This window comes from Pygocentrus nattereri, chromosome 19 (genome assembly GCF_015220715.1).
Source record: "Pygocentrus nattereri isolate fPygNat1 chromosome 19, fPygNat1.pri, whole genome shotgun sequence".
Lineage (NCBI taxonomy): Eukaryota > Metazoa > Chordata > Actinopteri > Characiformes > Serrasalmidae > Pygocentrus > Pygocentrus nattereri.
The window spans coordinates 2,142,489-2,159,988 of record NC_051229.1 but is presented as its reverse complement, the minus strand read 5'-3'; the positions used below and the strand labels follow the sequence as shown (position 1 = coordinate 2,159,988).

Here is a 17,500-nt window from a genome sequence, read left to right as displayed (position 1 = left end):
TCATTATAAACCCTATCTCAACTATAGTAAACTCATCCCTTAGTCTGGGCCATGTACCCAAAGCTTTTAAACTAGCTGTTATCAAACCTCTGATCAAGAAACCAAATCTTGATGTCACCGTTTTGTCTAATTACAGGCCTGTTTCTAACTTACCGTTTATATCAAAGATCTTAGAAAAAGCTGTGGCCCAACAACTTAGTTCATATCTACACAAGAACCATATATATGAAAAATTCCAGTCTGGATTCAGGCCACACCACAGCACTGAGACGGCTCTAGTTAAGATAACTAATGATCTTCTTCTCGCCTCTGATCAAGGCTACATATCTCTCTTAGTGCTACTTGACCTCAGCGCGGCTTTCGATACAATAGACCACAATATTCTCCTAGAAAGGTTAGAAAACATGGTTGGAGTCACAGGGACGGCCCTGTCATGGTTCAGATCTTACCTATCAGAACGTTATCAGTTCGTTAGGGTAAACAATTTATCTTCCAATTATTCAAAAGTGAGATTTGGAATTCCGCAGGGGTCTATATTAGGACCATTACTATTTACACTATACGTGTTACCGTTAGGCAGTTATAAGTAATCATGGCGTAAACTTTCATTGTTATGCAGACGATACTCAACTGTACATATCAGCCAAACCTGATGACCAACACAGGTTAAAGAAAATAGAGGACTGTGTAAAAGACGTGAAAGGCTGGATGTCACGCAACTTCCTCCTATTAAACAGTAACAAAACAGAGGTTCTCCTTCTGGGTCCAAAATTAGCAAGAAGTAAATTACCAGATTTAATCTTAAATCTCGCCGACTTTCCAGCCGCACCTGGATCAGCAGCTAAAAATCTCTGCGTTATAATTGATTCAGATTTATCATTCGATCAACACACAGGCAGCATCACTAGGACAGCTTTTCTACATCTTCACAACATCGCCAAGATCAGAAATGCCCTGTCCCTGCGTGATGCAGAAACACTAGTACACGCCTTTATTACTTCCAGGCTGGACTACTGTAACGCTCTACTGTCAGGATGTACGAGCAGGAATTTAAACAAACTCCAACTAGTCCAAAACGCAGCAGCTAGGGTCCTCACTAAAACTAGAACATCTGATCATATTAGTCCAGTGCTATCATCACTTCATCGGCTGCCTGTTAAATTCTGTATTGATTATAAAATCCTTTTATTGACTTATAAAGCCCTACATGGTCTCGCTCCTGAATACCTGCAAGACCTTATTTCCCATTATGAGCCATCACGACCACTCAGATCACAGAGTGCTGGCTTATTAATAGTTCCCAGAATTCCTAAGGCTGCAGCTGGGGGAAGAGCTTTTTCTTATAAAGCCCCCAAACTCTGGAATGATCTCCCAGAAACTGTTCGGGACTCAGACACAGTCTCAATCTTTAAGACTAGGCTGAAAACTCACTTGTTCAGTTCAGCTTTTGGTAGCTAATGTTCCCCCTAGATAAAGGTAGCAGATCCAGGGGTCCATGGACACAGGGAATTATAGTAAACTGAGACGCTGGTGCTGTCGTCCCGCTGCTCGCACGCGGTCACTCAGGCTTGTGGACGGTGGAGCGGAGGGATGCCAGACTGTCTCAGAGTGCTGCCGTGTCTGTGTGTCCTTCTGGTTCTCTCCTGTTAGTTAAGCTGTCATAGTCAGATCTGCCGGAGTCGTTAGCCACACTCTGTAAATGTTTACATTCCCTGTTTATATACAAACGGATAGAACAAAACTAATCCCATTTACCTGCTTTTTTTCCGAGTATACAACCGCCCACATGTCCGGCTGGACACTGAGGGACGACTGACTGCCGAGCCCCCCTGCTACCCACTTCAGACCAGCTGCCCACGCCTACCACCAACCTCCTTGGATGAGCTGCCCACCCTACCCTGATGTTCTCATAGACTCCTAGTTATTCCTAATATCAATATTACTGCTGATAATATTAGTAATATAATCACTTGTAGGTAGTCTGACCAGAGGAGGATGGGTCCCCCCTGGTGAGCCTGGTTCCTCCCAAGGTTTCGTCCTCAGTTCTGAGGGAGTTTTTCCTTGCCACTGTTGCCCCTGGCTTGCCCACTGGGGGGTTTCTGTACATTCTGTGCATTCTTACAGTCCTGTGGAAACTTTGTCTTTTCTGAAATCCTGTAAAGCTGCTTTGTGACAACATCCGTTGTAAAAAGTGCTACAAATAAATTTGATTTGATTTGATTAGAATATAAACCCAGAAGCTTCACGTTACCTGATATGAATCAAATATCCCCGTCGAGCTGGCGTTAGAGTAATCTGTAGCGTGAACCGAACCTGCAGACACAAATCAATACATTAAACACCAACATACACCGAACAAGCATAAACATTCTGACCTACGCTCACTGTCCACTTCATCAGCTCCACTGACCGTATAGCTGCTCTCTGTAGTTCTACAGTTACAGACTGTAGTCCATCTGTTTCTCTGATACTCTGTTACCCTGTTCTTCAGTGGTCAGGACCCCCATGGACCCTCACAGAGCAGGTACTGTTTGGGTGGTGGGTCATTCTCAGCACTGACGTGGTGGAGGTGTGTTAGTGTGTGTTGTGCTGGTCTGAGTGGATCAGACGCAGCAGTGCTGGCCACCTCCTAATTCATCACTGAATTATGCAGGAAATTTGAAAAACTAGTGGAACTGTCCTTCAACGTTAAGTAGTGGAACACTTTTCAATAAACTTTCACAAACAGAGACGTTTGCGTTTTTCCGCAGTTCATTAACGCAGCAGGAACAGCTGCGGGTTCGGACAGACAGCAGTGAAGCTAATTTACCTTTAGTGAGTTTATAAAGCAGCCAGGTGTCTATGGTCCCGAAAAGACAGGTTCCTTCATCGACAGCCTGCTTGAGCTGCAGAGAGACAGAAGTTGAAATGGTGCGATTATCACTGGACTTTATTTCCATCATCCCTGCCGTGACTTTATCACTCACCCCAACACACCGCCTCCAGTGTTCTCCCGCTTACATACAAGAAAGCAAGACTTTCAAAGCAGAAATAAATAAAAATAAAACAGCAAATAAGCCTTGAACGCTTTTAAAGCCGCCAGCATGATCTTCCTCTATTATGAACAGCTTTAGTGAGGTTTTTACTATGAAAGCACGCCGTCAGACTTTTCTCTTAATTTCGGGAAAATTACTTTTTTTCTGACGTCTTCTGTTCAATTTAAGGTTGGGCTGACCTCGAATCTACCAGTGTGTGAGGTGTAATCAGAGAGACTCAGAGGGTTTGGTGTGAAACGGTTCAGACGTCTTTACAGTGGTGGTGATGGGAACCAGGCGTCGCCATGACTACAACACAGATATAGACACTTTATTTACCATCCAGAACCACCAGAGAACCTACACGAGTCTTCTGAGCTTATATGGAATGCTGATGATGGAAAACAGTGGAAAATCTGGAATAATGAGTTTTCTTTGGGGACTATTTTGCCGCACAGCGCCCTGCATGTCTCCCCCCACCATGAATGGAGTTGAAGTTCTCTAAACTCTCATAAAACAGCGTCTCAGTCATCAGGCAGTGAATTCAGAACCAGTTCATGTAGGAACTTTCTGTAGGAGCTTTTAGAGGGACGTCTGGTTCCCATCACCACCACTGTGAGGAGCTTTTAGAGGGGGACGTCTGGTTCCTATCACCACCACTGTGAGGGGCTTTTAGAGGGGGACGTCTGGTTCCCATCACCACCACTGTGAGCGGCTCTGACTCGGTCAGTTTATCTAGAACCGAGCGTTTCACACCAAACCGCTCTGAACGACTCTGAACAACTAAATTATGCAGTCCATTTTCTTGCCCTTCCACTCAAACATGCAGGGGGGGTGCTGGAGCCTATCCCAGTGGTCATTGGGCGAAAGGCAGGATACACCCTGGACAGGTCGCCAGTCCACTGCAGGACAGACAGACACATTTCACTCACACCCAGGGGCAGTGTACCATGTCCAACTGGCCGGACTGCATGTCTTTGGACTGTGGGAGGAAACCGGAGAACCCACGCAGACACGGGGAGAACATGAACACTTCACACAGAGAGGACCCTGACCCTGGGCTGCCCTAACAGTTAGTAACCGTTGGAAACCTTATCTAAAATCATGACGTACGGTGACCGCAATAGCGGTCATTGCTGCTGCTGAAGGGTGCAGGCGTGGTGAAGACGATGTGCTGTTATCAGATACAGTAACGCTGGCGCAGCTCCATAAATCACCGTTCATCATCGGACGCCTCGTCTCCGCAGCAGATTACACGTCTGAAAACCACGCGTCTGGTCTCTGAACTGTACCTGAGGGACGTTGCGTAGCGCCCAGGCCAGCCGCAGAGAGACGTGCTGAGGGGTGAACACGACCAGACTGGCGGCCAAAAAGCGCTTCTGACGGGTCAGGACGTGCAGCACCTTCATCACCCCATGGACAGCCTGCCACACACAAACACAGCCTGTTTTTATTACTTATCAGGACCCAGTGGTCACTTACATATAAAACCGATTATCTCTGTTTTTACTGGGTTACAACATGAGCTGACCAGCAGAACTGCTCCAAATCTGGGTAAAATCCTATTAAACTACCACGTCCTGCAGTAACGACACACACACACACACACACACACACACACACATCTATATGTCATGATAATAATGTCTGATATGCATCCCTCGTCAAATTCGTTATTTATAAGTTAAGTTAATTTTTTTAGTTAATACATCGTCCACTGCGCCGTTTATTCTACTGTTTAAATGCAGAATTTAACACAAAAGATTTTCACTTAGAAAATCAACATGTCATTGGACAGTAATATCTCCTGTGTATACATGTCAAATATATTTATTAATTTATTTTTTTTTAAACAAAAAAACCCATGTTCCATACCTACATTTTTGCTGCCTACATATATACATATATTTAATATATATACACTATATTTCCAAAAGTTCTCGCTCACTTCCATGGCCACAGGTGTATAAAGCCGAGCCCCTTGGCCTGCAGACTGTAAACGTAAAATGACAGCGGGGTCAGCGGATGCTGAGGGGCATAGAGCGCAGAGGTCACCGACTTTCTGCAGAGTCAATCACTACAGACCTCCAAACTTCATGTGGCCTTCAGATCAGCTCAAGAACAGCGTAGAGAGCTTCATGGAATGGGTTTCCATGGCCGAGCAGCTGCATCCAAGCCTTACATCACCAAGCGCAATGCAAAGCGTGGAATGCAATGGAGTAAAGCGCCGCCACTGGACTCTAGAGCAGTGGAGACGTGTTCTCTGGAGTGACCAATCACGCTTCTCCGTCTGACAATCTGATGGAGAGTCTGGGTTTGGCGGTTGCCAGGAGACGGTACTTGTCTGACTGCATTGTGCTGAGTGTAAAGTTTGGTGGAGGGGGGATCATGGTGTGGGGGTGTTTTTCAGGAGTTGGGCTCGGCCCCTTAGTTCCAGTGAAAGGAACTCTTAAAGCTTCAGCACCAAGAGATTCTGGACAATTTCACGCTCCCAACTTTGTGGGAACAGTTTGGGGACGGCCCCTTCCTGCTCCAACATGACTGCCCACCAGTGCACAAAGCAGGTCCATAAAGACGTGGATGAGCCAGTTTGGTGTGGAAGAACTCGACTGGCCTGCACAGAGTCCTGACCTCAACCCCATAGAACCCCTTTGGGATGAATTAGAGCGGAGACTGTGAGCCAGGCCTTCTCGTCCAACATCAGGGTCTGACCTCACAAACGCGCTTCTGGAAGAACGGTCAGAAATTCCCATGAACACTCCTAACCCTTGTGGAAAGCCTTCCCAGAAGAGCTGAAGCTGTTATAGCTGCAAAGGGTGGGCCGACATCATATTAAACCCTGTGGATTAAGAATGGGACGTCACTCAAGTCCATGTGTGTGTGAAGCCAGACGAGCGAATACTTTTGGAAATATAACGTACGTATGAATCTATATTTGTAGAGACCAAAGCATTCAAGGCTTTGGTCTTTCAGTTTTGTTTGTCCTGTAGTTCAGTCCAGTTTTTCTCAGTCATATAAAAATATATAAAAGCAACACTGTAAAAACAGCCCGTCACTGCTACTGTGATGCAGGCAGGTTTCACTGAAAGCCTGAAGGGTTTGAAGGTCTACGACTGGGTGATTTCTTGTCTTATGTAATTCCTCTTTGCATAACGGAGTTCTGTAATAGTCTAGACTGACCTGCCAGATTATAAAACAAGCTGAAGGCAGTGTTGCCAACAGAGTCAGTGCTGTTCACCTTCTGAGAGGAATTTCCCCATAAAACACTCCACCAGCTGCAGGTCTAAATCCCTGTCAGCTCACATGAGTGCTGGTCTCTACCTTTAGAGGAAGCGGCTGCCTCAACAAAACTGCTATTTCCTTCAAGTAACTTCAAGTCAAGTAACTGCCAAGCAGTGCAAGTGGATGGACTGGCGTGATGCAGTGCTGTCAAAAAACTGCTTTCATTCATTCAACCTACGAATTATTCAGTACCTACTACAAATTATTCAGTATTTACTACGAATTATTCAGTATCTACTACGAATTATTCAGTATTTACTATGACTTATTCAGTATTTACTATGAATTATTCAGTACCTACTACGAATTATACAGTATTTACTATGAATTATTCAGTACCTACTACGAATTATTCAGTATTTACTATGAATTATTCAGTATTTACTATGAATTATTCAGTACCTCCTACGAATTATTCAGTACCTACTACGAATTATTCAGTATTTACTATGAATTATTCAGTATTTACTATGAATTATTCAGTACCTCCTACGAATTATTCAGTACCTACTACGAATTATTCAGTATTTACTATGAATTATTCAGTACCTCCTACGAATTATTCAGTACCTACTACGAATTATTCAGTATTTACTATGAATTATTCAGTACCTCCTACGAATTATTCAGTACCTACTACGAATTATACAGTATTTACTATGAATTATTCAGTACCTACTACGAATTATTCAGTATCTACCATGAACTATTCAGTATCTACTATGAATTATTCAGTACCTACTATGAATTATTCCGTATCTACTTCAAATTATTCAGAATTTACTATGAATTATTCAGTACCTCCTACAAATTATTCAGTATCTACTACAAATGATTCAGTATCTACTACGAATTATTCAGTATCTGCTATGAATTATTCGGTATTTATTGTGAATTATTTATCACATTATCGCAATATGCTTTTCGGAACATATGGCAGATGTGATATCATGTATTATACGTGTGATATGATGTGTGTTCTATATTACTATCTGTGATATGACATGTTATATGTTATTACATAATAAGATAATGTGTGATGCTGTATAATAAAGTCCTGTTTGACTGATTGTGCACTACAGATGCAGCAGACGCTATTTAAGAAAAACTAACTGTAGTTTTCCTTTTATTGTCATTAGAATGACTTTCTGGTACTAAGGAAAAGTGCGCTCACCTTCATGGTGCAGGAACTATTCCAGGATCTGACCATCTCGGCCGCCCTCAGGTCCTGCCAGCTGATGAAGTTATGAAACGTCTTTCCCGTTTGCCTGCAGACCCCAACACAGACTCTCAGACTCAAAACTCACATTACAAACCACCTGTACACCTGTAACACGTGCCTACGCACATCTGGTCTACGTCGACACCTGAACCTACTGACCACAAACATCCTGTCCGTCTTCTACTGTCTTTTGTCTTAGCGCCGTTTACTATGCATCTTCTATTACTGCACTGGAAAAGTAGCCCCATAGTGTTTCGTTATACTGTACTACCCTGTACTGTCCATCCATCCATCCATCCATCCATCATCTTCCGCTTCTCCGGGGTTGTATAATGACAATAAACTTGAATTGAATTGAACTAACACTGCTATGCACTAAACTGACACCATAAACACACAAAAATACCCTAAACAAAACCGCAAGCTTTGTCCAGTGTGGTAGTTTTGGCTTTACATTATGTATATTATAATAATAATAATCAGATGTTCATATTTGGCACCTTAAAAACATTCATATCTCTGCATTTAAAGAGGAATTCCAAGGATTTTTCTGAACTTGGGCACAATTCACGGTCTGAGATGTAAACAGTCATTAAGTGTGGTTTGGTGTGAAACGGTTGATTGTAGAGACTCGGATTTCTTTACACTGTCATCAGATTTTACTGACAAGTAGAGCTATTCCTGTTAGTCTGTGTAGGAGTGAAAGGAACAGCTCTTTGCTGGTTTAGATCTTACCTCACTGATCGCTGTCAGTTTGACTGTAAACGGTGAATCATCAGTTCTTACGAAAGTAAAGTATGGTGTTCCACAAGGCTCTGTTTTAGGGCCTCTATTATTTGCATTATACGTGCTGCCGCTGGGTACTATTATCAGTAAATGCGGGATCAATTTCCACTGCTACACTGATGAGACATAGTTACGTACATCAGCCAAACCAGATGATAAACCTCAACTTAGCAAGACTGATGACTGTATAAAAGACATAAAAGACTGGCTGTCGAGTAACTTCCTCCTACTGAACTCAGACAAAACAGAAGTTCTTCTTCTTGATCCAGACGTGGCTAGAAACAAACTTATCTGCTAGAAACAAGTCTCTCAGTTACAACAGGTACATCTGTAAAAGAAACCTTGGTGTCACGATTGATCACAGTCTGTCCTTCGGTGCTTAAGGATGGTGTTCCACAGGTCTCGGTTTTAGGGCTTCCATTATTCACATGATATAAGCTACCACTGGGCACCATTATTCCTAAACATGGGATCAATTTCCACTGCTATGTCGATGACACACAGCTATTACATACATTCTCTTCTTCTCTTTCTTTCTGAGTATACAATCACCCACATGCCCTTCTGGACGAGCGACTGCTGAGCTCTCCTGCTACCCACTTCAGACCAGCTGCCACCACCTACCTTGGACTAGCTGCCCACTCTACGCTGATGTTCTCATAGACTCCTAGTTATTCCTAATACCAATATTACTGCTATTAATATTAGTAATATAATCACTTGTAGGTAGTCTGACCAGAGGAGGACGGGTCCCCCCTGGTGAGCCTGGTTCCTCCCAAGGTTTCTTCCTCAGTTCTGAGGGAGGTTCTCCTTGCCACTGTTGCCCCTGGCTTGCCCACCGGGGGGGTTTATACATTCTTACAGTCCTGTTGAAACTCTGTCTTTTCCGAAATTCTGTAAAGCTGCTTTCTGACAACATCCGTATATATATATATATATATATATATATATATATATAAATATATAAATAAATAAATCAGCCAAGATAACCAGAGGATAAACTTCAATTTCATAAGATTGAGGAGTAAAATATAAGTATAAAAGACATAAAAGACTGGATGTCGACTAACTTGATGTTTCTCAGTTTCATCAAGTACATCTGTAAAATAAATAAATAAAACCTTGGTGTCATGATTGATCCCAATCTGTCCTTCTGCACAAATAGCCATTATTACTAGATGTTCCTGCATTAATTACCTCAAGGCTAGATTACTGCAATGCGCTGCTGACTGGATGTTCCAGCAAAAGCCTTAACGAGCTGTCAGTCCAGTTAATTGTCATTTTTCACACTAATGTCAAAACAACTCTCTGCTCATAATGCTCTTTTGTTGTTTACTATCCGGCGTGGTCCGGAGGAGCGTGGGTTCCCCTTTTGAGTCTTGGTTCCTCCCAGGGTTTCTTCCTCTTGCTCGTAAGGAGTTTTATTGCCACCGGCTTGGACTTGGATTCTTCTGCAAAGCTGCTTTGCGACAAAGCCTGTTGTAATAAACCTTGACTTCACTACAGTGGTGGTGATGGGAACCAGGGGTCACCATGACGACAACAGAAATATAGACATTTTATTTACTGTCCAGAACCACCGGAGAACCTACACGAGCCTTCAGAGCTTAATGTAGTGTTACGACGGCAAAATAGTCCTAAATTTGAGCAAAAATAACTTTTAGAGGGGGGACGTCTGGTTCCCATCACCACCACTGCGAACGGTTCTGACTCGGTAAGTTTATCTAGAACGGAGCGCCTCACACCAAACCGCTCTGAACGACTCTGTTCACAACTTGACCCTTTAATTATGCAGATTATTTTGGGGGAAAAAAAAGAATCCCCTTTAATCTAGAACGTCCAACACAGAACTAGGACCCCACAGAGGAGCGAGCAGAAATAAAACCTACTGTGGAGATGATTTTGACCCAGTTTTGACACTTATGGTCCGAAACGAGAGCCTAACTCTAATGGTCACCACTGCGAATGACATTTTGTGGCAGATGAATCGTTAACTGTGAACATGATTAATTAATTAGATTAATTAGCGATTTTTAAATCATTTTTGATCATTAATAAAAGTATTTATTGGTGTATTAACATGCATTTTGTGGGTGATTTGTAACAGCAGTGATCTTAATCTACACTAATCTTGGGGGCAGCCGTGGGCTGGAGGTCAGGGAACTGGACTGGTTCGATCCCCTTCGGCTGACGGTCCGTGACCGAAGGGTCCTTGAGCAAGACGCCTGACCCCCAACTGCTCCCCAGGGCTGCCCACCTCTCCGGGCAAGTGTGCTCACCGCCCCCTAGTGTGTGGGTGCTTCACTGCACGGACGGCTGACTGCTTTGTAACCCACATTGTCCTCTTACCTGTCCCAGGTGGTGAAAGTGGCTCTCTGAGTGGAGATACCGAGAGCGGTCATCTGGCACATCTGTAATCCTGAATCTAAAGGAACGAGAGAAAAAGGCTTTGAGCACAAACAGAAGAAACCCGGGAATAAACGAACTCACCTGATCTGGACTGTAGGAGTGCCCGACTGGACAACACATTAATACAGTAGCATTCACAGGACAAGCCCCGTCGCTCATATCCGATCTCTCTGACACGAGGGTTCACACTCGTTTAGGCAAGTGACTCAAATCGGTCACTAATATGGTGGAATTATACACTCATCTGCCACTTTATTAGGTACAGTTGCTTGTTAACACAAATAGCTGATCAGCCAATCACACGGCTGCAGCTCACTGCATTCAGGCCTGTAGAGGTGGTCAAGACGACTTGCTGAAGTGCAGACCGAGCATCAGAACGGGGAAGAAAGGGGATTTAAGGGACTTTGAACGTGGCGTGGTTGTTGGTGCCAGACGGGCTGGTCTGAGTATTTCAGAAACTGCTGATCTGCTGGGATTTTCACCCTCAACCATCTCCAGGGTTCACAGAGAACGGTCAGAGAAAGAGGAAATATCCAGTGAGCGGTCAGTTGTGTGGACGAAAATGCCTTGTTGATGTGAGAGGTCAGAGGAGAATGGACAGACTGGTTCCAGATGATAGAAAGACAACAGGAACTCAAATAACCAACCAGAATCTCTGAGGAACGTTTCCAACACCTTGTTGAAAGTCTGACACGAAGAATTAAAGCAGTTCTGAAGGCGAAAGGGGGTCCAGCCTTTTACTAACAAGGGGTACCTAATAAAGTGGCCGGTGAGTGTATCTGTAAACGCTGGGGACACAGCGACGGCGACGGCTCCCTCTACAGGGAAGAAACCTAAACCCAATTTTAATGCACAATTTCTGAGTTTAACTGAACTTCAACTGCGCCAAACATCTGAACAGACCACATTGCACGTTTTATTTATGTTTACACTAAGAAAATCAATAAATTCATGTCCTTTCACCTCCGGACGCACCAGTGTGGTAAAGCCCAGGCGTCTCATGTGAAGCTGCTGCGCACATATACATTATTCTAACCTTGTACAGCTCCTTTCACCACCGTAACGAACCCCTGCCACAGCTCCTCAGGGTCCATCTCCACCCGGCCCGGCTCGGGATACAGCAGGGACACCTGAAACAGCGCACGGGTCACTCAAACAGCGGTGATAACAAGTGCATGACCAGTAAAAGCTCAAAAATAAAACCTATACCTTCCCCATTGGGGCCCTGACTCATCTGGAAATTCACTGTAACAATAACGACCATCAATAATATCATATAGTAATAACTGTGGAATACTATAGTCACAATTATTCCTATATTATCGCAATATTACGATACCTTATCGTTATTATGGTATGCATTTCTGAACTAAACCAAATTATATCAAGTTACATTAAAAAGCAAATATATATGTATGACGTTCCCTTAAGTATCGTGATATACTATTTTTCCCCATATTGCCCATATTGACTGATATATCGGTCCGTCTTCAATCATCACCCTACTTAAAGAGGAGAAGCTCTCAGCCACAGCAAAGCAACACTAATTCAGTGGTTCAGATGTAAACAAGAGATCAGTCCGAGCGATTTGGTGTGAAACGCTCGGTTCTAGATAAACTCACCTGGCCAGATCTGTCCACAGTGTTGGTGATGGGAACCAGACGTCCCTCTAAAAGCTCCTACAGAAAGTTCCTACATGAACCGGTTCTGAATTCACTGCCTGATGACTGAGACGCTGTTTTATGAGAGTTTAGAGAAGATTTTGGCCCTAAAACATATTTTTAAAACAACCTCATGACATGCAGAGCTTTGCAGGCCACAGGAAAAGTGATGTATTGATCACTATTTTACCCTCTTTAACAACTGGGGTGCTGTAGACACAGTGACCCCTGGTTCCCATCACCACCACTGGAGAGAAATCGGAACCACTTCACACCAAACCGCTCCGATTCACTCTGATTACACCTCAACCGTTAAATTAGGCACAGTGATTCGCACTTTGGGGGAAATTTTGGAAAAGTTGGTGGACTTCCCCTTCACGCTTATTTGCTATGACTGTGGTCCGCGGAGGGTTTGAGCGCTGTCACACCAAGCGTGACCCCACGAGGTGATCAAGAACGGACATCCAGCTCACTTCGCGTGCTTTATGTTGTCAGGGATGGCGTGAAGTCACCTTTTTAGTGCAGGATCCTCGGATATTGGCTCTCTGGTCATACACATGACACCTGACGGACGTCGTGCCCACATCCACTGCGAGCACGCAGCTCTCCCTCCTAGTGAAGCCGTTCCTCTGCGTCCCCATAGCGGCGAAAAGGCGCTCCTCTTCAGCTCAGGCTCCTCCGGTCTGCAGTCATGACAGCCGGACAGCGGGCCAGGAAGCTTATCCGACTAAACAAGCCGGTTCCGATCAGCTCCGTGCGCCTATTTCGCATAAAACCAACAAAAAGTCAAAGTATTTTGATTGCAGCTTCGCCCCGTCAGACCCGCCGCGTCTGCCTACGCCTGTCTCTTTAAGAACGTCGAGACGCGGGAGGCAGTGGCGAAACCTGATTGGCTCTGGGCGGCGCGGACGAGTCCACTTCTTTCGAAAGCGGGGGAGGTCGCACCTACCTCGTCCACACTCACCGGACAGAAACCGACACCTTTCGGCAAAATTCTCAGACATAAACAGTCACAGTCTGGCATTTTGGCTGTGAAAACGCGGGCTGAGCGGCGCGTATGACACTTTTATCTTCATCCCGGCGCTTACGCGAATCTTAACACCAGTCCTAGCCGCCCCGGGTTGGAATTTTCCCTCAGGGTGATCAACCGTATTGATCCTCCCGGCAGAGACCGGCTGTCGACCGCTTTTCAGAGCTCGAAACACGCGAGGAGTGTTAATCGAGAACCTCACACACCCCTGCGAAACGCAGAAGTGCGCAGTCCCACCCAGGGCTGTGAATTGTACTCGCGGCGACGTCACGCATCAGTCGATTAGTGGGCGTGGTCGCGCCTTAAAGCTACAGTGCACTAATAAACACGTGCGTGGAAGGTCCTGCGTGGTTTCTCCCCTGCGGCTGGTTTAAAGCCTGGATGGCGCGTTTTAGCCCGATGTTTACAGTGGATTCAGCCCATCAGCTCCTATCCGAGACCTTCGAGGGGTTAAAACGGACACCAGCATCCAAAACACACAGCATATGCTGGTATTGCTGGTTAGCAGCTGTACTGGTCTGTGTTGTTTATTCTAGCAGGCCGGACAAAGCAGTTATTCTCAAAGTTGATATTTCGAGATTTGCATTTAAAATTTGCCTGCTTATAATTACAGTTACCATCTTAGAGAATTCATCAGCTCACTGAACCTGGCCTGGCATTCCTACTGAAAGGTCTTGTGCTCAGGATGACCTTTAGTGACCCCAGGACTCTAAACAGGGTCCAAATTACCAGCAGTGGACAAAGTACGCAAACCGTACCCGAGTTAAAGCAGAGATAAAATATTCCTCCAGTAAAAGTAGAAGTTCCTCCCTTTAGACCTCCACTTGAGTAAAAGTACTAAAGTATTTACCTTCAAACACAAGCAAAGTTTCAGTTTCAGATTTATTTACAACTTAGTTCCAAGTTTAAGTTGAATAAAAACTGGCTTTAAACTCAGGATCACAGATGAGCTCCTTTACTATGTTGATCTGTAGGCGTCTGTTCATAAACATAAACCAGCCCAAACTCATTTACTATAAAATGAAATGGTGTTTGTAGAAATTCAGAAAAAAGCCGCGTCAGTCTCGACTGCATATGTGGACATATTTCTATATTGAGCTCTATTTACACAAAGTTAGGTTAGTTCATCATTTATGTTGAACAGACTCTCCCAAAGTTTTACGCTGCTGCGCTGACGTTGAACCGCGTGCTGCACTGGGTCGGTATGACCAACAGGTCAAAACCAGCTCTAAACAAAGTGACCGCTGGGCCCTGATTGGTGCTCTGGCTTTGCGCTTCTTTCGTTTTGACATGTTACGTTTTTATACACACAGAAACCAAAAGGAACCACAGATTTCTCAAAATCACTGGTGTCACTGGTGAATTATATCTGCTCCACCTTCAACCCTAAATATAATGAAAATGTCTCGCGATGCTCTCTCGGTTCCGTATCACTCAGCCTTCACCCTCAATGAAAGGTTTCAGCTTCAGCTTGGAGGAGCCCAGGCTCCTGAAGACCACCGCTGGACGTTCTGCCCTTCACAGTGCGTTATGTTTACATACCTTGAAACCCACAGCCACCAGCTAAAGCCTGATAAAGGCCACGTGTCGCCTCTACTGGACATAAACCACAGGGTTCAGCTGGAACACCTGTTTGTGAAGGTAGAGTTAAAACTGGGCTTTATTACAGGGCAGATCTCCACAGCAGTGCTCAGTTAAACACAGTTGACCACATTAATGTCCGTCCGAAATGTTAAATCTATCAACTGAGTAAAGACTTTTCAAAAAGGTTCTACATAGAACCATATACAACCCATTCCCCATCAGTCTGAAGAACCATTTCACCATGCAAAGCATGCACATCGTTCCTTCAGTGCTAATGGCTCTATACACAGCACTTTTCTGTGCTAAAGAACCCTTGAAGAACCATCTTTGTAGATTGTAGATGCTGGAACATTGCTGTGAGGATTTGATGGAGCATTAGTGAGGTCAGGGACTGACATAGGATGGTCAGTTCTTTATCTCTCCATCTCACCCCAAAGGAGAACTTCACCTTCCTGACTGCACTGTACCGCCTTAAGGTTTGGTGGAGGAGGGATAATGATATGGTGCCGTTTTCCAGGGGTTGGTCTAGAACCCTTAGTTCCAGTGAAGAGAACCTTAATGCTTCAGCACCAAGACATTTGGGACAACTGTACACTTCCAACTTTGTGGGAACAGTTCAGGGAAGAACCTTTCCTTTTCCAGCATGACTGAGCCCCAGCGACCAAAGCAGCTGCTTGAAGGCCGGACTGGGTGAGTTTGATGTGGAAGAGCCTGACAGACCCTCACAGAGCAGGTACTGTTTGGGTGGTGGGTCATTCTCAGCACTGCAGTGACACTGACGTGGTGGTGGTGTGTTAGTGTATGTTGTGCTGGTGCGAGTGGATCAGACACAGCAGTGCACAGCAGTTTTTAAACATTGTGTCCACTCACTGTCCACTCTATTAGACACCCATACCTTGTCTGACCACTGAAGAACATGTTTTTGTTATTGTGCCTTTAACCCAGAGATATGCAAAAGAGCTTTGTTCTGATTGGTCGCCCCTGTAGTGCGTCTCATTCTCCTTATAACTTCAGTGTGAATGCTGGAGGCTGAATAGGTGGATATGTGGAAGGAGTGAAGAGTATGTTAGGAAACTTTAACAATCAAGCTGTTTTATTTTAAAGTTATTTAAAACTAAAATAATGCCCGTCATGTGAGAAAAGTGCATCTGATGTCAACACGCAGCCTCGTTAGTGCTGCTCCATAGGCTATTAAAGAGGAGTCTTCATAGGACAGTCCTACCGAGGACCTGACCTTCCTCAGCTGCAGCCTCGCAGCTTATGCATATGCATGAAAAGAATTAGAGGGAAAAACAAATATTTACATTCATCTAAAAAAAGAAAACTCTAGCCTGTGAAAAACACGAGAGGCATAAATCATGATAACAAAAGTTTTATTAAACGTCTATTTACAGCACGTCCCGACTCGGGAGGCGCAGTTTCCATTTGAGAAATTTTTGGTACTCATGTCTTTAAATTAGCTACCGAGTTCATTTCAAAATAACACTGCACACAACTTTACTTCCAACATTAAAACGGGCACTGGAGGACGCTCGGTGACAACTCAGCACAAAAAAAGACCCAAAACGAAGACGCGGCGGGGCAGAAGCTTTACGGCGGAAACGGGGCTGAAACTGAGAATCGGAATTTGAAGAAAAAGAAAAAAAAAAAAGAAAAAAAAAAATCCATTTTTAAAATGGCAGTACATAAAATCCATGGATTTAAATACGCAAAGTTCATCTTAAAAACTGAACTCAAGCTCTTCCACTGAAAGAAAAACGTGAAAGGAGTGAAAGGAAAACTGGCCGGCTGTGATTCTGACCCACGGAAGAGATCCGGATGTCCTGCGGACGAACGCAGGCACTGAATCGGCAACAGAAACGGAGCCTAAAAGCACGACGGTGTTAGAAGGACCTGAAACGTGAGCCCAGCCGGAGCCCAGTGTGCTACAGTGCCTTTGGGAAACTCGACTCCGAATGAGGAAACCTGTCTGACCAGTCCGTCTCGGGGCTTATCTAGGTTAAAGGACTACTTCAGTTTTTTTCCAACATAATCTCCATTTGCTGTGTCTTCAGCGCAGAGTTGATTGCCACGGAGAAAAGTTTTGATCTGTTGTTCTGAATTTAGAAAAGAGCAGAAAACGTTTGGACTCAAACGGCGCTTATAATAGAAGTCAATGGGCAGACGCTGAACGTCCGGTACTTTAACTGCCCTGTGGCTTCTGCTATAAGCAAGTCTTGAAATTAATGTGAGATTATGTAACTGTACGCTAAGGATGCATCCGATAGGCATCAGGTGGAAAAATACTGGGATATTCCTTTAATCCCAGGCTAAATTCAGTAGATCAATGTGTGGGAAATGGGGCTTTTGTACGTTTACCAACATAAACAAATTTCTGGAAGCAGGTGTAAGTCCTGCGCCGGAACATAACACCACTGTATCTGCATTAATAATAATAATAATAATAATTCAAAATAAACTGGAGTATCAAATGATGTAGATACATTTTTTTCACTGTTGAGTTACAAAAAAA

At 44.3% G+C, this 17,500-nt stretch overlaps 2 protein-coding genes across 6 annotated transcripts in view; both read right to left on the bottom strand.

Moving 5' to 3' along the window:
• The window catches only part of gk5 (glycerol kinase 5), a 24,203-nt gene extending 10,566 nt beyond the window's left edge, over positions 1-13,637 (bottom strand). For both annotated transcript variants that reach the window (XM_037530968.1, XM_017723174.2), the window contains exons 1-7: positions 12,887-13,637; positions 11,750-11,843; positions 10,654-10,729; positions 7,471-7,564; positions 4,307-4,438; positions 2,810-2,885; positions 2,252-2,313 (exon numbers count right to left, since the gene is read on the bottom strand). In XM_037530968.1, the coding sequence (XP_037386865.1) occupies positions 2,252-2,313; positions 2,810-2,885; positions 4,307-4,438; positions 7,471-7,564; positions 10,654-10,729; positions 11,750-11,843; positions 12,887-13,015 (663 nt within the window). In that variant the 5' untranslated portion in view covers positions 13,016-13,637. The remainder of the gene's footprint in view (positions 1-2,251; positions 2,314-2,809; positions 2,886-4,306; positions 4,439-7,470; positions 7,565-10,653; positions 10,730-11,749; positions 11,844-12,886) is intronic.
• Positions 13,638-16,344: 2,707 nt separating this feature from the next.
• Positions 16,345-17,500, bottom strand: part of xrn1 (5'-3' exoribonuclease 1) — a 64,887-nt gene continuing 63,731 nt past the window's right edge. For all 4 annotated transcript variants that reach the window (XM_037530966.1, XM_037530967.1, XM_037530964.1 and 1 more), the window contains exon 41: positions 16,345-17,500. This exon is cut by the window's right edge and continues 700 nt beyond it. The gene's annotated coding sequence lies outside the window, so the exon portion shown is untranslated.